General features: G+C 37.1%; 1 protein-coding gene across 2 annotated transcripts in view; it reads right to left on the minus strand.

Annotated features, from left to right (window-relative positions):
• Positions 1-1,707: 1,707 nt before the first annotated feature.
• The window catches only part of LOC117334232 (scavenger receptor cysteine-rich type 1 protein M160-like), a 58,839-nt gene continuing 34,061 nt past the window's right edge, over positions 1,708-26,485 (minus strand). For both annotated transcript variants that reach the window (XM_033893727.1, XM_033893728.1), the window contains 26 exons: positions 26,075-26,227; positions 24,821-24,985; positions 24,284-24,440; positions 23,613-23,773; positions 21,091-21,417; positions 20,300-20,611; positions 19,575-19,898; positions 18,976-19,287; positions 18,200-18,517; positions 17,058-17,450; positions 16,312-16,629; positions 15,266-15,589; positions 14,492-14,794; positions 13,999-14,112; positions 13,099-13,305; positions 12,555-12,710; positions 11,631-11,804; positions 10,798-11,118; positions 9,989-10,327; positions 9,124-9,453; positions 8,442-8,783; positions 7,725-8,039; positions 7,090-7,419; positions 6,140-6,490; positions 5,081-5,395; positions 1,708-4,511 (listed from right to left, as the gene is read on the minus strand). In XM_033893727.1, coding sequence (XP_033749618.1) covers positions 4,087-4,511; positions 5,081-5,395; positions 6,140-6,490; positions 7,090-7,419; positions 7,725-8,039; positions 8,442-8,783; positions 9,124-9,453; positions 9,989-10,327; positions 10,798-11,118; positions 11,631-11,804; positions 12,555-12,710; positions 13,099-13,305; positions 13,999-14,112; positions 14,492-14,794; positions 15,266-15,589; positions 16,312-16,629; positions 17,058-17,450; positions 18,200-18,517; positions 18,976-19,287; positions 19,575-19,898; positions 20,300-20,611; positions 21,091-21,417; positions 23,613-23,773; positions 24,284-24,440; positions 24,821-24,985; positions 26,075-26,227 — 7,286 coding nt within the window. In that variant the 3' untranslated portion in view covers positions 1,708-4,086. The remainder of the gene's footprint in view (positions 4,512-5,080; positions 5,396-6,139; positions 6,491-7,089; positions 7,420-7,724; positions 8,040-8,441; positions 8,784-9,123; positions 9,454-9,988; positions 10,328-10,797; positions 11,119-11,630; positions 11,805-12,554; positions 12,711-13,098; positions 13,306-13,998; positions 14,113-14,491; positions 14,795-15,265; positions 15,590-16,311; positions 16,630-17,057; positions 17,451-18,199; positions 18,518-18,975; positions 19,288-19,574; positions 19,899-20,299; positions 20,612-21,090; positions 21,418-23,612; positions 23,774-24,283; positions 24,441-24,820; positions 24,986-26,074; positions 26,228-26,485) is intronic.

Below are 26,485 nucleotides of genomic sequence, written 5' to 3' on the forward strand. Positions count from 1 at the left end.
ATGTCTGTAGTTGTTGTCATAGAAAGATCTTTTGCTTTCGTATTTTGGACCAAGTCATTAATGCGAGCTTCTCCATTAGTGCTTACATTTGTGTTTTCCAACCATGCAAGTTTATTCCATTAAGGATATAACTACACAACACATTGCTTATTAATATCGCACGAGAGGTTGGCGACCCAGTTGCTTTATATAATGCTGGCAGATGTCGAAGGTTTTAAAATCTCCGTTTCAGGAGATTTGGGTACAAGCATACTCTTTTTTGCGACGCACCAGGAACAGGACATGAGCTAGGCCAGCTAGAGAACTGCTTTTTTAATTTCTTAAATAGGCTGTAACCTCCTTTCCAGCCTCTCAATCCTTATATATGTCAACTTCACCACTAACCATGTCTGTTATAGAATCAACTGCTGCGATCTTAGACACTATGTTCCGAGCTAACTCTTAAACTGATTTGATACACTTTATCAATTAAAAACTTTAATCCATATCCAAACCCATGCAGTTGTCTAAAGTGGTTTCTTCATTCAAGGAACCATTGGTGTAAGGTAAATAACACAGAAAACTGCTATGCACTTTTCACTTGATAAAACCACACAGACCCGATGGCTCTAATCCCCACAAGGGATTAAACGGCCGTCTAAATCTGCATTAGGTAAAATCATGATATGTTGTACTTCTCTGAAAGAATACGACTATAAATTTAGCTCGACGAAGTCCGGTGGAGCTGTTGCTATAACCATGGACAGGCATTGGCGTCATCTGTAGAGAGCTAGACCCCCCCCCAAAAAAAAACAAACGGTGTTGTGTCAATACTAATGAGGATGGAGCTTAGGTACTTGACATGCATGTCCTTGTGACAAGACATTTCAATCGGTACTACATCTGCGAACCTGCTGACTTGACCATGACCTTTGACCTGCTTTTGAAAAACCAATGTCACTTAGCGAGCTACATGTATGTTGCCTTCTTGTTTTTGCAAAGGGAGAGGGAATCCAATTTTGCAGCAAATTCTTTAAAATCCTTCTTCTGTAGGAATGAAAGAATTTTGTCTAAGGCATCCTATTTGGTCAAAGGCATCCTTGGGTGAAAGGGAACACATTTTGTATAAGCGTCTTCATGGAGACTAAGGGGAGGGGCTAATAGGGAAAAAAGTGCAAATGATTCAAACCTTTCTGTTTCAATGGCAGGATTCTGTCAAAAATCGGTCTGAACCTTTCTTGGGTTAAGAAAAATTGATTTTGCATAAAAGGATGGTTGGGGTCTGGGGCCCAAAAGGGGAAATTTATTTAATTCTTTAAAATCTTTATTTTATAGGAATAACAGCATTTTTTCTGACTTCCATGTCAGAGATTTGAGTGCCCTTTAGCAACCACTCTGTCTGTCTGTCCTCTAATCCATCTGTCTGTCTTTCCATCCACAAATTTCTTTGATTTAAGCATTAGTATTTATTGACCGATTTACATGAATCAGATAAAGAAAAACAGATACTAACTTACTAAGGTAAAAAATCGAGACCATTAGCCAAAGTGTGTATATTAACACTGATGAATATTTTAATGGTAGGAATTAAACAAAGATTCACAATTGGTCAAAGGTCAAGGTCATTTTGGTCCAAAGGGAATTGTTTTGCCACAATCACTGAAATATCCAGTTGAATGATGCAGGCCTTCTGGGCCTCTTGTTGGAAACAAACCATAAGAAAATACAAACATTTGGAAATGTATTCAAGTATTTATTATGATATAAAACATACACATTTAATGAAGGAATGTTTCGTTGTGTCAAGTGCATGTTAAAAGAATGCATAAATTGTCTATGAGCTTTGCCCCCACAAAAGTATCTTTTGACACCTCCTTTATTTCATCTCCCATAAGCAAGTCTGGATGTCTCCATTTCATGTAACTACTATTTTATGCCTTTCATATCTTTAGTTCATTGACCTACTAACTTGTTTTTGAATAAAGAAAAATCAATTTAATTGCAAAAATTCAGTTTTGAAATTAATCAAAAATAACAAATTTGAATTGAAATTTATTGTAAACTGTAAAGCAAAAGAGACATAACAGTAAGTGCATCAAATGTTATATCAACACAGAGTATTGAATTTAGCAGCTAACCAATTACTCAAGAGACAGGATAATATTTTGGACATTCCATGCATTATCAAAGCATTAGTCATTTTCTAAACTCACATCTAGCTGCAGAATCTAAATGTTATAATAGACATTAGTTTACACATTCTGTCTAACTTGATATGTCAAAGATCATAGTAATTCTATATCAACTTCCTTAAAATTGTTAAATACATTTAAGCTATTAACAATCATTTTGGAAGGCCTAACTCAAAAAGTTTATATATAGCGTTGTATTCTGTACCTGCAACTAAAGCAAAAGCTAACTTTTCATCAGCATTCTAAAATGAACAATTACAACTCTGCTATATTTGTTCAGATGTGTTGGTCAATTTGCAATTGTCTTGACTTGTAAATTCACTGACTTGTATACACTAACACTGGGTATTTACGGTGTAACACTTAGTGTAATAAACATACCAGTGTTCTCACTGCAGAGGTAAATATCAGTGGTGCATAGTTTGGCATATACAATATACTTATTTAGGAAAACTGACCTTTCATGGCTGATATTGAAATTCACTGTGTGCAACTCAAAAAAAATTTAATCTGCAGAAAATATCACAAATTATACATAAATGCAAAGTTAGTTTTGGTGTGAACAGAATAATTTCATGTTAAGCTTGGAAATTTCTTGGATCTCTGCAAGTCCGAGGCCTGATAACTGAATCAAAGCTACTGATCACAGTATTAGGGTAAGCACCAGCTTTACTACACCATCACATTTTGTAGGCACATAAATGATTCAAGCTGAGAACATTTCTTGCAAGTATTATTACATGAACATATATTTTTTTTTATAAAAAAAGAAGAAATGGTCTTTTGTTAGTTACCAGGAAAAAAGTGAACGGAATATTCAGAAACAATAACCAATGCTGCAATAAAGTAATTAAACAGAATGGAAATGTATGGAGCCATTCTACTCTATGGTTGGATTAAAACCTGAACTTCCAACAATATCACAGAAGTATAGTATAAAAAGCTCTTTATATTTTTTTACCACAATTTATGTACATTTAATCCTAATGACAGAAATTCATTCATAATCGTTCATCATTCATCTTTCACTCCAAGTTATATACCACATAACTATCAACACCTGTGTGAAAATAGAAATCAAGCATGTTGAAAATATTGAACATTTAAACCTTTCACACTGTGTAATCTATACATGAACAGAATTATCATTCCCTCCCCCAAGTCATTGGTTGGAAGGAGGAGGAGTATGTGTAAAAGAATTAGTAGCACAATTTGTATGAAATCTTGGATCCTCATTTTATGAAGCATTCCAAGACTGGACACGTTCAATATTGTAAGTTCTTCAAAAGAAGGCCCATACCTGTCTATTATTCTTCTGAAAATGGAATGTAGGGATTTGTAGAATTGTGGGATAAGATATTTCATTTGAACAGAATGATGGCCCTTCAAACCTTCCAAATCCTGACCAAATAACATTACTATAGCCCCATCAAAACTCCAACATAGTAACCCTAAATCCTTCGAAGCGACTACAGGTATTATATCTTAATGGACAGGTGAGTCATGTCACAGAGCATCTATCAGTAGTTGTTACTGCTATAATGATCCATACAATAAATGATTCAACTTTCACAGCATTGACACATATTGCAGCCTTATAAACTGACACTTTAATATACACTGAATAGTTATCTATCAAATTGATGAAAAATAAAGTTTTCTTTCAAGATATAAAAATATAATATACTTCTCATTACTCCTTCAAATTAATGTAATTGAACAAGCACAGCAAGCATAGCTTGTTGGTAATATAAAGGCAGCTTTGGACTGGGCCTACAGTCGTAGACCCTTTGAACGGTGACCTTTGCAGGAACCTTGATCAATGGCTGTTTCAGTGACCACTGACTATCACGGACCGAGGTATCTGCTGGACATGGCGGGCTAAGGATATGTAATATATATGTTGTTGTTGGGCCTACATCACCGACTCCCCACCTCCTTGGTGCTCTATAGAAATGTCACCCATGTTGGCATAATCTGGCATATTGTCATAGTTTGGATTACTCATACCCTTGACAGGGGTTGCACTAGCCTCCTTACTGCCATTTTGTATTGATGGCTTAGCTTTTGTAAAACGGGCTTTTAGTTTTGAAAATGTCACCTGTCCTTCCCCCGATGCTGATGCTGATGAACTTGCTGCTGCCTGCGATCCAGGCTCCATTGTTTCATTGTCTACAAGAACTTTCTTGATTTCCCCGCGAGGCTGGACTTGTCTATAGAAGAAGAAGCCCAGGCCCGCCACAAACAGAAGGAGTAAGACAATGACAGGTATTGTTATGGCTAAAGCCAGGTTCTCGTCCGAGGAGAGTACGGAAACAAGTGGCTTACTCGTCACAGAACCTGAAACACAGACATACACGCTGATTAGACATTGATATTTACTTTTCACAGACACTATAACACCAACAAATATGTAACACAATCATTTTTGGAAAACAAACATTGCTGTGATCATGATATATATAGCATAAATAACTAACATCTCTATGACTTAAATCCTATTTTATATAAACAATATAGTATTTTATGGGGACCGCTAGAGTAAAAGGTCAAATTAATGCCACATCAGGTGAAATCTGGTTTATGGTTTCATCCCATCATAGAATGGTTTGTATTTTATTATAGGAAGCCAAGATCAAGGACCATCCGAAGCTGTCAAAAGTTTTTTCCTATGGCAAAACACTTTTCCCAAATAGTTCTAAACAGCATGAAACAGGCTTTCTGTTATACATTTTTGAGGTAGCCACCAGCTACTACGAGGAGAATTTGCCTCAAAATAACACTGGTTGTTGATGAGGTGATAATACATTGTCAAATTATCAAAACAAACTCATTACCAAAATTAAGGTAGCCTGTGATTTGACCATGTTGTAATTTACTGGAAGTGATTAAAGAGACACTAAACTTACCGTTACAAATAACACTAGCATCCTCTGCATGATTACAGTTCTCAACATTAAATCCATTATGTTTGCAGTCTGTGATTTTAGTTTCATTTCCAAAACAACCAAGGTTGTCCATCCAAATGGGTCCATCACCACGACCAAAGTTTGCCATTTTCTTGGCATATCCTTGGGCAAATCCAAGTTGACGACATATGACAGTGGCATCTTTATCATCAAAGTAATCGTCACACACTGTGCCCCACTGTTCAGGTCCAGTAAGGTATACTTCAACACGTCCATAATTATCCCCTCCATCAGCCAGTCGTATCCCCGTCACATCTGTTAGAACATTTTTACAATTTTATAAACTTATAAATTTATAAACAAGACCTGAGCGTGTATATTTTGTTATCTTTTCTAATCGACAAATATGCATTGCCTCACAGAACAATTTTACAATTTTAAGATTAGCCAATCTAGTTCCCAAATACATGAAACCTGTGTACATTTACATCTTGTCAAATCTGACTGATAATAGCCAGTCCCACCATGAAAAATTTAAACCTGTGAATTAGCCAGTTAAATTCATTATGAAAACTTCATCAAACCTGGTATTTTGACATATTTCTTAATCTGACATGTTAATAGTTTCCCCAGAGTGAGAATTTTAGCAGTTCTACTGTGAACACATCAAAACTGTGTATATCAATATCCTGTATAATCTGACTAATATATTGTACTGGGAGGTTTAATAGCCATTTGCACTGAAAACTTTGATTTTTGACATTTTGACTATTAAATCTGACTGATGTACTTTGTCTCTCAATGAGAAATTTGGTGATTCAACTGTGAAAATCTCCAGTAAATCTTTTTGTTCATATTTTTTATTGTCAATTTTTAGTTGGAATTAATTTTATTTCAATATCAGTATGCTCAGTTTTTTGTGAAAACTTCCAACTACATCAAACCTGTGTACCCGTGTATATCAACATCCTGTTTAATCTTACTTATCTGTTGTGTTCCCTTTCAGATCTGACACATTACATCAGTATAATCATCAGACACTTATATATATATATTTACCTATATCCTTGTTGTAGCACTGAGCAGCTGCGTCGTGTGCTCTACGCCGACAGAGTCGTTCGTATGTGCTCTCTGTCTTTCCAGAGACGTTGAATCCAGAATGACTGCAAGTGAAGAGACTGTCCTCTTTGCCAGTACAAGACACTCGTGTAAACCAGACTGGTCCTTCGCTGCGGCCGTAGCGACCACCAGCCACTTCTATGCCACTACGGTATGACATACTACGACACAGGACGTTGGCGTCATGTGTGTCCCACAGGAAGTTACATACACCGCCCCAATTCCCCTCGTACTGTATTTCCACGCGTCCTTGACTTGGGTCCTTGCCACCATTCAGGCGGTACTGGATTCCTACCCAACAGTTCAACAATATTATCATTATTATGTTTATATTATATTTACCCTATATCAGCTTTAACAGGATGCCTGCCTTACATTGTAAAATGCTGAAAACTGTATCTTAACAGTACTTACTTAATTCTACAGGTATAAAATGCTTCCTTTATTCTGGGGCCATTTCATTCTTGCTCAAGTAAAATCAAAATACAAATTTGCTATGCATAGTGAAAACTCTCTCCAGCAACAGTCGGAATGTATAATCAACTGTGTTTGTTTCTATAATGAATTTACCCTACATATACAGGATTAAAATAGTGGTGAGGTTACAAATGTGGAGAGCATTTTTGGTTGAAATTTTGGATGTAAGATTATTCAATACTGTTTTATACTTGTCAATTAAAGTCGCAGAAGTAAATCAATGATGAATTCTGTTGAATTCAGAAATTCATGAATGATACAATTTCATTATTTAAAATGAGACAATATTACTCTTTTTAAAAAGAGTTTGAATTTGGTATAACTCATTACAAAGGCTACATGTAAGAACTATGATGTATTAGTGGATGACCACCATAATAAAAATAGCTACCTGAATGAAAGCTGCTACTAACCTGTCTCTGCTTTGTAACACAGCACCCCAGCTTTGTTACTGTAATAGTCACAGCTCTCTTTCTGTCCCACTCTTAAAAAGTCACATTTGTCCAGACTCGCCTCGTTACCAATGCACTTCAGTTTACTCATAAGTATTGGGTATTTTGTTTTACTGGCTTTGGCAAGGTAAGGTTGGCCGCCTTTGTAGCCTAGTTTTTTACAAACCATGGTTGCCTCCCTTTCGTCGAAGTCTTTCAGACATACACTGCCCCAAATTCCTTTCAGTTTAACCAAAATTTCTCCATGTTGAATACTGTGATCATGGTCAGAGGCTATCTTCACTTCAAAATCTGATAAAAAGAGAGAAAACAAACAGAATTTCAGTTTTTTTCTATCACGCTGTAAAAACTTTATGAGAGTAAAAAATGTTTTCTGCAAATTACAAACATTCCATTTTTTTTAATCTTACTTGAAGTTTTCATTAATACATCTAAATTACATTTATCAAGATAGCAATGAAATAGCAAAAACTATTTTGGACTTATCTGCTGAACTAATTAAAAAAAATTACTAATTGCATGTGAAATTGATTACAGTGGACTAATTACCTGTGTTATAACAATGGACTGGTTGCTACAGTAAACAGACTAATTACCTGTGTTAACAATGGACTGGTTGCTACAGTAAACAGATGCATAAGTTTTCTTCTGACAGCGCTTGGTTGGAATGAAACTACAGTCAAAGAAACTTCCTTCACGGCCCCCACAGTTAACATTGGAGATTCCGATGGGATCAGACACATTTCCGAATGATGATCCAGGTACAGAGACTCCGTCCCGATATCCTAATGTCCTACACACAACCTGGGCATCATCATTGTCAAATGTGTCGTCACAAATATGGAGCCATTTCTTATCTCTGTATATCTGTACTGCTCCCATAGTAGCATTGGCTCCTAGATTCAAACGAACTGAAGCAAAAAAAAATTAACCAAGAATTTAAATTTCTTTTTTAATTAATTGTCTTCAGAAGCAATCTCAAATAATTTAAGTTTTCAATTTTTCACATTCAGATTCAGTTTTTCCCTATGAATATATTGTAGGTACAAATACATAGAATACTTCAAATTTTGATATTAACATCTATTATGATGACTAAATGAGGTTACACTGTATAATTAAGTGTAACATTCAAAATACATTTTACACTTACGTGTATTGATTACAGTTTAATAGAAAGACTAAATGCCTAACACCCACTGAAGAGTTAATGGGCTGGCCTCCTGAGCTTATTACAGGATAAATTACAATATTATTTTGACGTTAGTAAGTATAATTACCTGGTTTGAATTGATTAATATATGGTGACTTACTTTTATCTACACAGAATACTGATGCATCATCTTTGTGTGAGCTGCAAGTTTTCCAATCAGATGTAGAAGTGACAACATCCTCACTGAAGCCCTGGTGTGGGCAGGTATGTAGATTTTCCTCGGTACCGTCACACCGTAGGTGGCTGATCCAGATAGGTCCTTCTCCCATCCCATAATATGCATTACCAACCGCATACCCATCTGAGAAATTCATTGCACGGCAGAATACTGCAGCCTCGCGGTTGTCCCATGATGCATCACACACAGTGCCCCATAAGCCATTGAATGCCATCTCTACACGGCCTTGTCCTGGCTTTGGTCCAGTGATTCGGTACTTTATACCTTTCAGATTAACAGGTTTTATAATCACAATTAGGGTTTTCACACACAAATATATTATAAAGACAATGACATTCATAAGCATGACATTGTTATCTCTGTATTTTATTTTTTCAATTTTGTTTTGTTAATTTAATAAAGATTTTCGAAGCTCTCTGTGGGTAAATAACTTAATTTGGATTCACAGTTATATACAAGTTATTGGAAGAGTTAGATATATAATAATGAAAATTAATTCCCATAATGCTTCATAATGCATATTCAATTTTGCATAATTATAAATTAAAACAGCATTAACTTTTGAGTCAGGCAATATGTTAAAATGAAAATCCCCAAAACTCACCACTATCATTGTAACAGACAACTGCAGCCATATGCTCCTTCGTCCCGTTAGACATGGAATGACGACTTTTATACGGGCAATCTAACAGGGACTTTTCATTGCCCGTACAGTTAAAGCTACTTAGGAAGAAAGGTGATACTGTTTCAAAACGACTTTTAGCATATGGGTGAGCAAATCCATATTTGAAGCCAGCTGAGCGACAGAAAACTCGAGCCTCTTTATCATCCCAGAGAGAGGCCATAATGCGACCCTCTTTCCCGTACTGATGAACAGCAATCTGTCCTCGATGAACGGCTCCATTTTCAGTCTTAGCAATTTTGATTTTGATATCTGAAATAAAAAAAATGGAAGTATGTAATCATTTAATTATTGACAGCATACCAATACACATATTTTTACTAAGAAAACAATACTTAGATATTGATCATCTATTCCAATATAAAGTGTATCCTTAACAATTTTACCTGATTTTGTGTGTATATTTCAATAACTAGGAAACATCTGAAAAACATGTATGGACTACAGTATTAGCTTTGATGGAAATTTTTATAAAACCAAAGTCTTAACTAAGAAAAATAGTTGATCTAAGGTCTAAGGTCTGGTTGAGGTTAAAGATCTGGGTCAAATGTTTGATCTTTTAACAGACACAAAAATGTTCATGCAAGAAAATAATGTCTAATAATAAGCAAACCCATATCATGAATATTGCAGTTCAGTACAAATCAGTGTTTCGCAGTAAACCCATACTCAAATTTGAGTCTTATTTTATGTAATGCCTCCCATGGCTAATAGCAGAACAATTACAGAAAACACTTTTCACTATGAAGCCAAAAGCCCTGAATTCTGAGTTCCATCTTAAGCATACCTCCATTCCTGATAGATGTGTTGTCATAGTCGGTCTGGTTCAGACAAATGACAGAGGCATACGTGTCATAGCGGCCACACGACGACGGTTTCAGACAGTCCTCTATGGAGTTTTCGTCTCCATTACAGGTCAGTGAGTGGTTGACCAGGACTTCTTGATATCCTGTGATGTAGGCTGAACAGCAGACTGCACGTCCATCTACAAATCCAAGCTCCTGGCAGACCTTGCGGGCCGAGACATCAGTGAAATCCTTGTCACAGATGAAGTTCCATGTATTGTTGTAGTAATACAGAACAGGGCCATCCTTTACATCTGTACCAACGCCGGAGTCCAGTTTTACTGAAAACATAAGCATTTATATTTTATAGTTAAACATTTAGATTGGTTTATTTTGTTTAATGTCCTATTTACAGCCAAGGTCATTTAAGGATGCATGGTTAGTAAAAGGTAACTGCCCCACATGGCGCGACCCAGATGTGGAGGGCTAGTGATAAATTGTTTAGACACCTTAACCACTCGGCCACCACAGCCCCATATAGCGAAACAAACACCAAAACTATATATAGATTTATATATGATAGATTTATATAATGTAACTACATTGTAAATTGTAAACTTCTATAAGTTTTCAATACTGCACACCATTACTACTGATATTGGTGGTTTCTTTTTGGCCGTATAATGTACAGATAAGTCCAGTTCAGTACAAATCATCAAGTAGGGCTAAACTCCTTATCTAGTTTTTCTTTGAAAGTCATTGTGCTTTTTTGAATCCTTCATATATGCATAATCATTTCTTAAGTATTTACCTGTATTATAACAGTGCACCACTGCGTCCTTGTCATGTGACCAACAACTGCCCGATTCTGCTACTTTCCAGCCTTCGTGAGCACACTCGAGGGGTGATTTCTCATTCCCATTACAGTGCATGTCTGGTTCGTACACCCTCCCTGTTGTTATACGATACTTGTCAGTATTATATGGAAATCCAGCAGCAAATCCAAAATAGCGACAGAATGCTGTGGCATCCGCTTTGTCCCAGTAACGGTCGCACATCGTCCCCCATACTCCATCAACAGAGATCTCTATACGGCCTGCAGCCCTTGAACCATTGATACGGAAATTAACACCTGGAAAAAAAGTTTAAGTTTAGAATCTGGTTTATTTTTTAAGATATAAACTCCATACAAGAGGCCTAGATGACCTGCATTGCTCACTTGGTCATTTCAGCAATTCAATATTAACACTCAACCTTTGATATCCAAACTTTATTTCCCCTATGGGTCCCTGTTCTTTTGGCCCCAGAACAAGACATAACCAAACCCTAGATAGATAAGACCTTCTATTTAAATACCGAGACCCTAAAAACAATTTTATGTCAAAATCCTTTATGCAGTACACATGGAGATGAAATTTAATCTTACTTTTATTTACACATAACTGACACAAGTCTATTTCAGTTTTTAAATGATTGAAATTCTCCAGGTTATGATCCATGTTACAAACAAACAGGAGTTATCTTAATACACGAAATTAGGAAAGTCTGTAACATCCTCTATTCTATTATATGTTGACAGTGTATTTAGTGTCCTTCCATGCATGATATATACTTTTATCAGAAAACTTAAGAACACTGTTTTACCTCGGTTTGAGTAGCAGAGAATTCCTGCTTCTTTCCTTGAGTTGCACTGTTTGACCTGGCCGAGGGTGAAGTTAGCACAGTCTTTGAGGAAGTACTCCGATCCATTACAGTTAACAGAGGAAGCCCAGATGGGATTTCCCTTCCCAAACAGCACCTTGTGTTGGTAGGCAATCCCTGTGTGAAAGGAAAGCAAGCTTTACTAGTTTTATAGGATCAACAGATCTTTATCCAAGGTACAGTAACTCCTAATTATTCTGTCGGAGAGCTGGGTACTGGAGTAGATGTAGCTTACTTCAATAAATGGTACTGCTTGAATTAAAATAAATTCTTTTGGTGGTCCCTGTTTGACAAATCTGGAGTCCTCCCATTGGGTAAATGTTTTACTGGAATAGACCTCACCATAGGTGTTATACAATTGGCACTTGAATGGAGATTTTGTCTTTGCATAATATATGTTCTGAACCCAATTTCTCCATTTAAGGATAGACTTTCTCATATCCTCAATACCTATATATTGATTATTTACTGACTGTTTTTCTATCCTCTTACCCTGGGTAGGGAACAGAATCAACAATGGCAAAGAAATAGCATATTAAATAAACAATTGAGATTCTAGATCACAGTAGTAATTTATACAGTATAATTTAGTGAGCATGAACAATTATATGCATATATTATACATTCCCCAATACATGTATTTGTAAATTCCTCAATTTTTTTTTATTTAAAAAATTCCTCTGCAATTGATGTAGCTTACAAGTTAATGGTACTGCTTGAATTAAATCCATTATTGGTAAATTTCCCAATTTTTTTATGGGAGATGTATGAGAATGATTTTCATTTTAGCATGGCTTTTTTCACAAATCTCATCTAAAATGGAAAATAATATCCTCTATATAATCCAAGGTTATACTACTGAATTACCTTTGCTGTATCCCAGTTCTCTACAGACTACAGTGGCGTCGTTGTCGTCCCAGTCATCAGCACAGATACGACCACTGATGTTGAGGAACTTCAGCTCCACTGAACCTGAATTACTAGACCTTGCTTTACTAGAACCTTGAATACCGAGACTGTAATCTGTAATAAAAACAAAAATATATTTGAAGTTCACAGTAAAAATGCTCACTTTTTTGAACAGCTAAATAAAGGAAAATTAATATTATCAAGCCATTAAATAAATTCCTTTCAAAATGGCCTTCAGTTGACACATTCCAATATTATTTTCATCATCATAAAAAGAATTCAAATTCTGTGTACAATATATCTTATTCTATCCATGCAATTAAAAACTTGCTTTCCAAAAAATTGTTATCAGTATGATAAATTGCATTGTCCAAGAAATGAATGAGTGCATGTGTTTATAGCCCCAACTTTTCTTTCAATTGAAGAAATTGACGTTTGCTGTCCTACCATTGACACTCAAGAATGACCCTAAAAATGTAAAATAAAGAAAATAATAACTTACTGGAGGATAAAGACCCATTATAACAGGCCACAGCAGCATAGTCTACTGAACAGGATCCGTATGGATTGTCGGATTTACAATCCTGGAGTTTTGTTTCATTTCCATAACACTGGATTCTCTCAGCCAGACTCTGTGAGTAAAGGTAGCCATAGGCTCCACAGCAGATAGACAGTCCATTCTCAAATCCCAATTGTTGGCAAGTCACTCCTAAGGAACATTATATACTGGTTATAATAAGGTATTACATAATTCTATATACTTGGTAAGAAAGCATCCTGTCTCACAACATTTTTTGTTTTAACATTTCATAATTAGTCTACTGTATAACATGAACCATTCGTGTGTAGTTACCTCCATGGTTTGGAGCTTTCAAATTATTTTGTGGGTACAAACTTTTGTAGCTAGCCTATTTAATAATTATAATATAACAAGATTACATGCAACAATATTTGTTGCTCTTTTATTTGTGCTTCCATAGCAACCACGAAAACAGTGAAAGTTTTTTCACAGCGCAGTACATTTCATGCCATAAAGTATTACGTCACAGAAATTAAGAATAATGAAATTGCTTCCCAAAACTTTGGCCTCTTGACAATGCCTCCCAGTAAGTATTTCCCCTTAAATTTAGATCATTAGAACTTTAAATATATTCAAACTTTATTACAAATTCCTCCTTTTTAAGTAAGGAATGAACACCCCTTTGATAGTCATCTCTCTTACCTCCTTCTAATGACAAATAGCACGACTATTAGTAGTTTGTGAAAAATGATCCGAAATCCTAGTGTGAATCACAATAAGCAGTACAAACCAAGGGGGGTAACTCTTGTCTTAAAACAATCAATATGAAACACAATGCTCACAGGCTATACACATAACAAATAAATAGTAATCTTTTCTTACGAAGGTTTGCTGGCCGGTCCCAATCATGATTACAAACAACGCCCCATTTGTCTATCTTATCCATGTAGACTTGTACAATGCCATGACTGATCATATCCCCTTTCTCCAACCGCACTGTAACATAAAACTCCTTAAATCAATAAAAATCACAAAAATCATAAAAATGTTCAAACAAAATATACTGTCAGAATCAATCCTTTAAAATCACTAAAATTTAAAAAAGAAATTGAAATAGTCAAAATATAAAATGAAAACTTCAAATAAAAAACCTTCGAATTTTTTTTTAAATTTTTTTAATTAATTTCACCTGTTCAATTATTCAAACTTTTATACACATAAATATGGTAATTGCACAAGTGTTGACAAAGTCTAAGATTTCAAAGATACATAACTTATAAGATAAAATCTATTATAGTTGTCTGTTTTTGAAACATCATTTTTATAATCATAAGGGATAGTGGTTAAACCATAACAGTGTATCACCAATCCTTACCAGAATCTGTACACAGGACTGTGGCATCATAACATGAAGCATAGTCAGGGTCCCAGTTTACTTTACACTCCAGCAAAGACTTTTCATTTCCAGTACAGCTCACGTAATCCATCCATACATGCCCCTCTCCTTTCTCAGTCTTGCTCTTTCCAACCTTCCCATCAACAAATTTCATTTGTTTACAGAAGACGGAAGCATCGTTGTCACTCCAGCCCCGCCCACAGACACGCCCCCACTCACCATTGTATTTCACCATCACTGAGCCACGGTTTTTCTTACCCTTGATACGGAAGGACACACCCTCTGAAAGGTACAGAAATTGTTTTAAAACATCTGTATTGTGATGGAGCTTGAGGAAAAAAATTAAGAGATGTTGGTGATAGATTAATATAACCTCTGAAAGGTACAGAAATTGTTTTAAAACATCTGTATTGTGATGGAGCTTGAGGAAACAAATTAAGAGATGTTGGTGATAGATTAATATAACAAGACCCAAATTTTCATTTTAACTAGACTGTCAAGATTAAAGTAAGTTTCATAAATATCCCACAAACTGAAACATGGTCAACTTCTTTTTCATACACACCAAAGAGACATTATTTTTGACAAATTCACCTTCATCACTTTTACTTAAGGTGGAATGAGTAAATTTCTTATTGAAGTGCTAAGTATGAATCACTACAGTATAATTTTATCAGGTTCATAACCCAATAATCTCATGATCCCAACAAGAGGCCCATAAATCCAAACACAAAATGTGTAATACAAAAATACCTTTGTTACTGTAGCATAAAACACCAGCAGTTTCTCTGTAGAATACAATTTTAGACGAGCAACCTAAATCATCACCAAGGAGCTTGTACTGGCAGTGGTCAAGTCTTTTCTCATTTCCCACGCAGTCAAAACGTCCTACCGCCACTGGGGTCTTCAGGATGGTGGTGCCGCGGTAAGACATGCCCCCAGAAAATCCAAGTTGGGCACATGTGACATTAGCATCCTTGTCGTCCCAGTCTTTACGACAAATCGGCCCCCAGAATCCGTATAAGTTTGCTTCCAGTGAACCATAGTATTTATTACCATCAATCCTAATCTGCATAGCTGAAATGGCATACACATAATTTGATATAACAAAATGAAATTAGAATGGTCATTGTTTTTAATAAGCTAGACTTCTCAACATTCTTTTCCCTATGAAATGTTTTCACAGATTATCGATAATGAACATGACGATACATATGTTGTTCAATCAAAATTCTCATACAAGAAAAAAATATATATGTAAATGATTGTTCACTCCTCAAACGACAGGGAAATATCAATGTAAAATGCAAATCATAATTCTCACTCAAAATCCTTAAGATTTTTACTAATATTTGTCAGTGCTTAAAGTGACAATGTAAAAATGTAAATTTTACAATATCATTTGATATATTAATTATAAAGAAATATAAACAATATCATTTATCTAATTTTCATTGTAGACTGTCTTGTGAAAATCTCAATATTTTGACTGTAATGTATATTAACAACAAAGAATAAAGACTTAATAACAAAACCATAATTCCAACTAAAAATTGACAAAACAAGGGCAAAATATAAACAAAAATATAGACTTGCATGGAGACACTTGAAAAAGTCCAAGGAGAATAAGACCAGGGCCGGCTGTTCAAAAGGTGATTAGGCTGATCAACTTTGGAACAACTGGGCCATGGTGCTAAAAGGGGAATTTATTACGTAACAGAGAGCTTGTCCTGTGGAACTGTACAGTGGAAGCGCTATTAAATAATATTTGTACTGTATCTTTCCTTATGGCTAATTACCTGTTGCTGGGAGTATGGCCTTCGCCGAGCAGTATATAGACACATAATTCTTGGATGGACATTCTGTTATATTGTAGTTACAGTTGTCCAGTTTAGTCTCATGACCCATACAACGGACGTTGCTGATTGTTATGTTTGAGGAGGCGATTTGACCTAGAGCTGAACAGCACTGCTTACGACCAAATTTGTATCCCAACTGTCGGCAAACAATGGTGGCCGACACATCTGTGAAGCCGTCATCACAGACACTGCGGAAAGATTTGTTAGCGTAGAGTTCCAGTCGTCCGTAGAAAACATCGTTGGAATCCACAAGTCGAACTGAAATATCAATAAACTCCCACAGTCAGTTATAAAAAGACTAGCTAATGTTGAATATATTCCTGGATATAGTCATGTACTACAGTAACTATATAGGATATAGGATCTATATCATCTCAAGGATGGTTGCTGCTTTGTGATATCAGATACAGAATGAAACATTAAATGATATAAAGAAATAATAATTTATTAAAATAAATTAAGACACTGATCAATTCTTAAATAGATTTATACTATGGGAAGATTCTTATTTGAAGATAAATATGTAATTGTGTATCAGCAATTGCCTTGCAAATACATGTTGTCGAACACTTTGCTCATGTTGACTCAAATGACCCAAACATTTATTTTGCAATCTATAATATCATGTTACTCAAACAGGTTCAACAATATAAACAGAATTTTATTCTGATAATTCTCAATCATACCTGTATCGTAACACTGGACGCCTGCATCTGTATGATGTGTTGTACAGCCAAATTGTCTGATGACTAGAGATCGACTGACAAGCGACCGTCGATAAAAAGGATCTGAATTTTCTCCCCGAGTATAACGACTATTAAAATTCATAGGACAATGGAATATTGAGTCTTCATCTCCTTTACACCTCATGTGGCCGATCCAGATTGGCCCGGAGCCACTGCCGTAGTGACCGTAGTTAAGGGCTCGGCCACTAGAGTGGTTCAACATGCGACAGAGGACGGAGGCATCCTTGTCATCCCAATAGGAAGCTCCGCAAACAGAACCCCATTCTCCATTGATGGAAATCTCTACACGGCCAGATAAACTGTTAGATCCGTTCACAAGGCGAATAGGTACATCTGTTCATACAAAACAGAAAGTAATTAATACAGTGTATATCACATCTGTTCCATTAAACATGTGTTCTTAATTCATCTTGACTCCAATAATATGTATAATCCAGAATGAAGACTATAAACTGTGTCCATATCTGAATGTCCAACCAGCGTGTATGTATATATAGTTTAAGTTTGATCACTTCCAAGTTTAACTCCTGAACTGAATCTTAGAGGCTGAAAGGTTGACCAAAGAATCAATCATGGTTGTATAACATGAAACATGTATATAGGCATCTTTTTATGTCCAGAAAAAAATAGACAGTTGTAAAGTGGGAATTTCAATCAGTTAATGTTGTGTACCAAGTCCCCTGCCTTTTTCATTTATGAGGACCAATCAACCTGTTTGTCAATTTCCTGCCTTTTTCATTTATGAGGACCAATCAACCTGTTTGTCAATTTTGAAACGTAAGATTTCTGGTATAATACTAATATTAATGGACCTGCTGACATTAATAATAACCTCAAAGTCTTTGCCAAAGCCTGACAAAAGTTACTGCATGGGTCCATCCTTAACATGTATTAAATGAACAACTTTGGTCCAACTATTTAGACTGTGATAAACAATAACGGCCCTGATGAGTGGGGTCAGACCCCAAGTCTTATCAAGGTAGAATAATATTGACTTAATGAAACTCTGTAATTGTTATATTTAACTGTGTAATATTACTGAAGTCCAACCTGCCCTATATGATACCAGTTAGGAGACTTACTTGAGTCAGAGGTACAGTACACAGCAGCTTTGGTGTTGAGGGAACAATTGCGTACATCTCCCCAGCGTAGATTTCCACACCGAGCGAGATATCCCTCTGAACTGGAGCAATTCAGATTGGACAGCCAAGGAAGGCTCTTCCTGGGTCCAGAATTAAACTCATGTCTGTAGTAGGAAAATCCATCCCGATAGTTCATTTCCCGACACAAAACCTTCGCATCACGGTCGTCAAACCCTTCTGGGCATATTGTTCCCCAAACATCCAGATGGCGAACCTCTACTGCCCCCATAACTCCTTCAGTCAGACGCAGGTCATATTCTGTGAAAAAATGTAACACATTATGAAATACATAGTTGTTTTAAAAAAACTTGTAATTTTCAGTTGATCATATAAATAAAGGTAAAATGTATCATAATTAAAAAAAAAAATCTTCAACACTAGCAGTGATATTTAAGACGAACAAAATCCAGGAACAAAATTATGTATTTTAAGTACTTGTCCAGATTCTAATTCTGATAATAGAATGTAAAATAGATAGGTTGTTATTGAAAGAATTGTAGTGAAAAATAAATATATCTCTTGACTGATTCTAAAACTGACAATTATAAAGAACAAACTTTCTCCATCCTCACAAGTTTAAGGAATTTCATGATTAAGATTTTATGTCAAAGGGTAAAACATCTTTAAAATTGGTATTTTATCTAAATTTTAATGATTAAAAGAAAAATGGTGTATTTTTCTATAAGTTTAGGGGCCAGAAGCCTTGTAAGTTTTACCTCCACTTGACGCGGTGTTGGAGCAGGCAACTGAAGCGTATTTGCCGCTGGGACACACGTCCAAACGATAGCTGTATTTACATTGCATGATGGACGCCTCTTGCCCGTTACACTGGACATTGTTGATGGCAATCTTGTATTTGCTCATGTTCCCAAACACAGAACAGCAGATACTGATACCGTTTTGATAGCCAAGCATTCGACAGGCAACCTGGGCATCAACATCGTCGAAGTCGTCGGCGCACACCAACACATACTCGTTATCCTGCCACACCTCTACAGCACCAAATGTGATGTTTGGCTCCAATCTCACTGTAGGACAAACAGGTTTATTAAAGTCAACAACATATAAACAGACTCTTTGTATTAGAAGTACATACTTGCATATCAAGTTACTATGACATCAGCATCATTTCTGTAAATTTTTAACAGTAAAACAATTGCTAAATACCTTTGTTAAATAGAAGTTTGAAAGGATTTTGTTACATATTGTTTTCAAATTCTATGTTGATTTTTCTGTAAGTTTACAAAAGCTAACAAATGTTTGAAACCCAAATATTCTAATTTGTTCTTTTTATAATGAACTTGAAATCTACTACCTTTTCCTGTACAGTAGACACTGGCATCATATCTGTGAGTTCGACACGATGTGTGTGTGACGTTCCACCCTGTACTGCCACACCCCCAGACTGCCTTCTCATCCCCAGTACAGTGGACATAGTACAGCCACGACGGCCCCGTCCCCGGGGGAAATGTCCCAGATGATAGAGCCACACCGTCCACAAAACCAAATTGTCGACAAACTACCTTGGCATTATCGTTGTTCCAGAATGAGTCACAGATTGTACCCCATTCGCCATTGTAGGCCATCTCTACACGCCCGCTGTACTGGTTATCAGAACCTGCCAGACGTAGCTGAAATCCTATGGAGAACAGGAAACATCAATGTCAATGTAAGCAAAACTGAATTCCTTTTTAAATTTTGCTTCTACATTATTTTGTCAAAATTCCTCAGGTAAATGTCTTGTAAATTTTACTAAAATACCATTCTGAAGTCATTTTCTAAACTAACTTTTGCAGAAAGTAAAAAGTAAAAATTTGAATTTTTCATACATGTTCCAATGGTTTTTCACACAGAAAAAAATGCACTAATAAGAGTAAAATGAGCAGAGGCTAACATAGAAATACTCCCTACTACCTCATAAATAAAATATATCTGCCCAGGGTTCATGAGATGATATCTTTTACACCAGCTATTTTTCTAAGATTCAAAATTATGTACAGCTTACAATATGATTATTCAAATACAGAGAGTTAACCTTACCAGAGTTTCTGTAACAAAACACTCGAGCTGCCAGACGGTTGGATCGACAGGATTTTTGAGCAGCAGTCTCATTGTAGGGACATTGGTTGATGTTGGTTTCATTGCCAAGACAGTTGACATTGGACATCCATATAGGTGTCCGTGAGCTGTAGTATCGTGATCCAAACATTGCCCCACCCCGATAACCCATCTGTCGACAAACCACCATGGCGTCCGTCTCTGTCCAACCGTCAGCACAGATGGTGCCGTTTATACCATGCTTTTCTACTAAAACCGTTGCAGGGAAGTCACCAGCTGGGATAATCTTAACATCTGTTAAATAGAGTTATATAATTATATCAACAGTTTTTCAAAATATCCTATATTGATTTAACAGATACATAATACATGTACCTGCATTTTAATACATGAATTTTTTTTAAGATTTTCAAGCAAACACAAACAGATACTTTAAACTTAATGATACAATGAGCACTTGTCACAATGACTGAAACACAATATACAGTATTAAGCCATCTATTTTCGAAGCTCTAAGAAAATGATTGTAACAAAATGTCAGAATTACACTAGTCTAATAATGATTTGATATTATGTAATAACCCCAACACCAACTTTGAGTCACCATTTACTTGTAAGCCCTTCGAGCTCATTACAAGATAAATACGGTAAAAAATATACTGAATATACAAATACCAAGGAATTGTTAAAAGTGAACCTGGTGCTTTGTAGACATTAGGGAATCAGGGGTCTACATTTAGTGTGTAAATATCTTGATTCAGTAAAATATTTACCATTATTTTCGACAGGGTTTTTAGAACACAGGACACTGGCATAGTTATAGGATCTCTTCGGACATGTGCCTTCTGTGAACTGACACTTAGAAATGGTCTGTTCATCTCCTGTACAGTTGAGCTGGAGGATGGAGTCTAGATAATACTTGGAGCCAAAAGCACCGGGCATCAGTGGTTTGCTGTAGGGAAAGCCAAGCTCTTTACACACAACCTTGGCATCACTCTTGCCAAACTGGTCCGCGCACACTGTGATCCATTTACCATCGTTGTACATTTCAACCCGTCCAGTTGTAGCATGGTCCTGGCTCTCACCGTTACTGATTCTCACTGAAACATGATGCAGGTGTTTTTGGTGATCATTTTTTTACATCATAAATTTGATTTTTAGACATCAAGTGGTTTCAAATTTGGCAATTGATCTACTAGATGATAGAAAATAAAGTTGTTGAAATGCATGGTTAGATTACATTGGTTTAAGCTTGCCTATAAAATGACGTCTTCAATTAACAAACAAAAAGTAACCATGTTATAGAAAGTGATCAAAATTGCTTGCTAGGATTATTGCCCTGAGGATGACAACATTATCTTGAGATTGGGTCTCCTTGTAGTACCTTGTGGTTACCTCACTGTACAACATACAGAAGCTCTTCGTCACATGCTATCCAGTGGAATGAGGTAAACTGTTCTTTCAAAGACCAAAACCTTGACAGCCCAGGAAGCTTATACATGTATCTTCTCAGCTTCCTGAGAAATATGAATCACCTGGTTAGGGATCATACCAGACACCTGGGATCATCATTAGTGTAGGGATCAGACCACACACCTGAGATCATCACCTGGGTAGGGATTGAACCACACACCTGGGATCATCACCTGGGTAGGGAACAAACCACACACCTGGGATCATCACCTGGGTAGAGATTGAAACACACACCTCGGATCATCACCTGGGTAGGGATCAGACCACACACCTGGGATCATCACCTAGGTAGGGATTGAACCACACACCTGGGATCATCACCTGGGTAGGGAACAAACCACACACCTGGGATCATCACATGGGTAGGGATTGAACCACACACCTGGGATCATCACCTGGGTAGGGAACAAACCACACACCTGGGATCATCACCTGGGTAGGGATTGAACCACACACCTGGGATCATCACCTGGGTAGGGATTGAACCACACACCTGGGATCATCACCTGGGTAGGGATCAGACCACACACCTGGGATCATCACTTGGGTAGGGATTGAACCACACACCTGGGATCATCACCGGAGTAGGGAACAAACCACACACCTTGGATCATCACCTGGGTAGGGATTGAACCACACACCTGGGATCATCACCTGGGTAGGGATTGAACCACACACCTAGGATCATCACCTGGGTAGGGATTGAACCACACACCTAGGATCATCACCTGGGTAGGGATCAGACCACACACCTGGGATCATCACCGGAGTAGGGATTGAACCAAACACCTGGGATCATCACCTGGGTAGGGATCAGACCACACACCTGGGATCATCACATGGGTAGGGATCAGACCACACACCTGGGATCATCACCTGGGTAGGGATTGAACCACACACCTGGGATCATCACCTGGGTAGGGATTGAACCACACACCTGGGATCATCACCTGGGTAGGGAACGAACCACACACCTGGGATCATCACCTGGGTAGGGATTGAACCACACACCTGGGATCATCACCTGGGTAGGGATTGAACCACACACCTAGGATCATCACCTGGGTAGGGATTGAACCACACACCTAGGATCATCACCTGGGTAGGGATTGAACCACACACCTGGGATCATCACCTGGGTAGGGATTGAACCACACACCTGGGATCATCACCTGGGTAGGGATCAGACCACACACCTAGGATCATCACCTGGGTAGGGATCAGACCACACACCTGGGATCATCACCTGGGTAGGGATCAGACCACACACCTGGGATCATCACCTGGGTAGGGATCAGACCACACACCTGGGATCATCACCTGGGTAGGGATTGGACCACACACCTGAGATCATCACCTGGGTAGGGATTAAACCACACACCTAGAATCATCACCTGGGTAGGGATTGAACCACACACCTGGGATCATCACCTGGGTAGGGATTGAACCACACACCTGGGATCATCACCTGGGTAGGGATTAAACCACACACCTAGGATCATCACCTGGGTAGGGATTAAACCACACACCTAGGATCATCACCTGGGTAGGGATTGAACCACACCTGGGATCATCACCTGGGTAGGGATTGAACCACACCTGGGATCATCATCTGAGGTTGTTTAGTCTGATGCTCTACTGATGAGCTATTGTGGTTTTCTCAGGACAAAAGTCAGAAAAGTTAGATACAAGTGTATTCAACTTTGTGAATTTTATTTCAGAGACGTAATTTTAGCCAAATTTTGGTGATCTAGATGTTGATTGCTGATTCACCGAAATTGAAATATTGTCATCTTCATAGTCATACAGTAAGATTACTTACCATTATTGTAACAGAAGACACCAGCATTGTGGTTTGGATTATTACATCGTGATTCTATTCCTCTCTTCCAGCCTGGATTCTTACACATGAATATACTCTTCTCCGCACCAAAACAATTCATAGATGTCAGGAACTTTGGCATTGGTGGTCCTGCTAAACCTCTGAAACAAAAGATAAGGAAAAGTATGAAATATCTTAATTCATAAACAAACTAATTTTGAAGGTTCTACCTGTATGTAGGAGCAATGCATCCAGACCAACAAGGTTTCACCATCTGCAGAAAGTGAAGTGTCTAGACTAATAGAGTCTTTCATCCCCTTTTTGGTGAGTCAAATGGTTCTCAACACAATGGGGAAGATTCATAATTTTTGCATTAGGCTCCACGTCGGAGCATGTGATCGATAAACAAGGATTTGGAGAATGTAACAACCTCTGAGTCGGTAGATGCAAAGAATTACAACAGTTTTTGCTGATGAAGCGGTTGCAATGTAGATTGCAGTTGCATTATTGTAACTGACCTATGCTTATAGAGACTTTTCAGCTATATATTCCGGTGTAGGATCTCTATCACAACAGCACTTTAGTGTCTTTTTCCCAGTCAGTTTGTATATACAGATTAGTCCCTCAGTAAACAACTGTTGTGGTACAGTATATAAGTAAATTAGCTATACCTCCTGTATTCACCATCTCGGAATCCTAGTTGCTTGCAGGCCACTGTGGCATCATAACGGGACCACCCAATGTCACAGATAGACCCACGTTGATCGTCCATCACAATCTCCAACCGACCGAAGTTGTCAAGTCCCCCAACCAAGTGTAACTTAGGAGCTGTGGGTAAAACAGACTTAAGCTTTAAGAAAAACATGACATTGTACACCAAATTCAAAATATATCATTCTTACTATATATTCAAGGCAAATTTAACTATTGTACATATGACAATTATTATGATTTGTATGCAGATCTCTGATTGTTGAAGAACATGTCCCCATCCCCACCCTATCACACTCCACACACCCCTTACCCAACTCCCCATAAAACATGTCCCCATCCCCACCCTATCACACTCCACACACCCCTTACCCAACTCCCCATAAAACTAACTCTGTTATAGGCCAATCAATAATGTTAGATTAACTTCAACTATACTTTATACCTTTTGTGTTTTGTTTTTCATTTGTTTCTGTTATTACACCTGTAGGACTTACGCGTGTTCTTGTAACACAGGACACCAGCGGCCCCGGAGTACTGAGAGTCACATTCGTCCCCGCCAATGGAACAGTTGAACAAAGATGATTCGTTGCCTATGCAGTTGACTTGTCCCATGAAGAAAGGTCCACTACCTGAGGGTGTCTCTTGGAATGCCACACCACCTAAAATTGGATTCTAACGGTAAAATACTCAACAATGATGGTTATGAAGGATTTTTACACAATAAAATTTTACTTTGAATTCCTTCATTACACTTAAGCTATATTTGAATATACATAATTATGTATATATTATAATTATACATTTAAAATCATAATATGATTTAGAGTTTTATATACGGTTATATCACAGCAACATAGCCATCTGAAAGCGGTTCACAAATTATCATCCATGGTTATTGGCCTTTTACCAACCAGCAAATGTCTTTCTCAACTCCCTGGGAGCATACAGCCGGAGCTGCCATACCGGCGCTAACAGCATACATAAAACATTTCTCGGACTTCCCTACCCATACTCATTTACAGCTGAGTCAACTGGAACACAACGGAGTAAAGTAGGAAAGTATCTTGTTCAAGGATACAACACACCGCTCATGCGGTGACTCGAGCTAGTGAACCTTCGATCACATAGCCCTGTATATCTACCCTTAGATCACCGTGCCTCTGTATATAATCAACAATATTTATCCCAGAGTTATTTAGGTGCTCATCATTGACCTTCTTTGTTGGTTTTAAATTAAAATTTTAGTTTTTTTCTCTTTTTTACTGTTATATATGTTTTAAAATTGAGTTATTGATAATTAGACTAGTAACAATTAAGCTATGTCAAAATTCAAAATGGTCATTGTTGGAAATATTGTACATCTGATCAAGTTATAAAAGTAGCACAGACAACTAGGATCCATATTGAAAATGTCCCTTAAGTTTAAAGAAGAACCCATGTGTAATTCTTGAGAAATAACAGAAACAATATCCAAATGTCAGAATAGAAAATGATAGCCGGTAGTCATTTTGATAATCTGATTAAGTTTGAAATGCTGTATGCAGAACAGTTAAGGACTCATACAAGTACTCATTAAAGTTTCAAGAAGTTTCCTTCCTTCAATAGTTGCTGCGAAATATCAGAAACAAATTTCAAATAGCAAAACTAAAATGGCGAGTGTCGGCCATCTCCAAGTTCAAGATGTGGACTGAAGATGATGATTGACTAGGAACAGAATCTGACACTTGACTTATGTATAGTCCACATACCCCTGAACTTGAGTGAACGGCAGACAACATCAGCATCCTTGTCATCCCAGGAGGTAGGACAGATACGTCCCCAGATGCCATACTGTTTGATACCAACACGACCTGATTGTGACGGTGAGCTCCCAGAACTGTTCTCTAGCCGCATCTCACTAGCTGTAATAGTATACACAGGATAATTACTATACATGGCTATTAATAAGTTATATTTTACCAGATAAAGTATATCAATTTAAATTCATGTAAAGAATTAAATGCAAATTCAGTCTAGTAGTTTTTTTGTCATGTTTAAAATCTTAATACTTGGAAACAAATCATAAAATAATATACATGTATCATGAAAATACTCAATAATTTTTGGAATTCTGTATATTCAGAAGAGACAGTGCTTAAAATCCTGTTATGATCTCTTTG

The sequence above is a fragment of the Pecten maximus genome, chromosome 9 (assembly GCF_902652985.1).
Source record: "Pecten maximus chromosome 9, xPecMax1.1, whole genome shotgun sequence".
Lineage (NCBI taxonomy): Eukaryota > Metazoa > Mollusca > Bivalvia > Pectinida > Pectinidae > Pecten > Pecten maximus.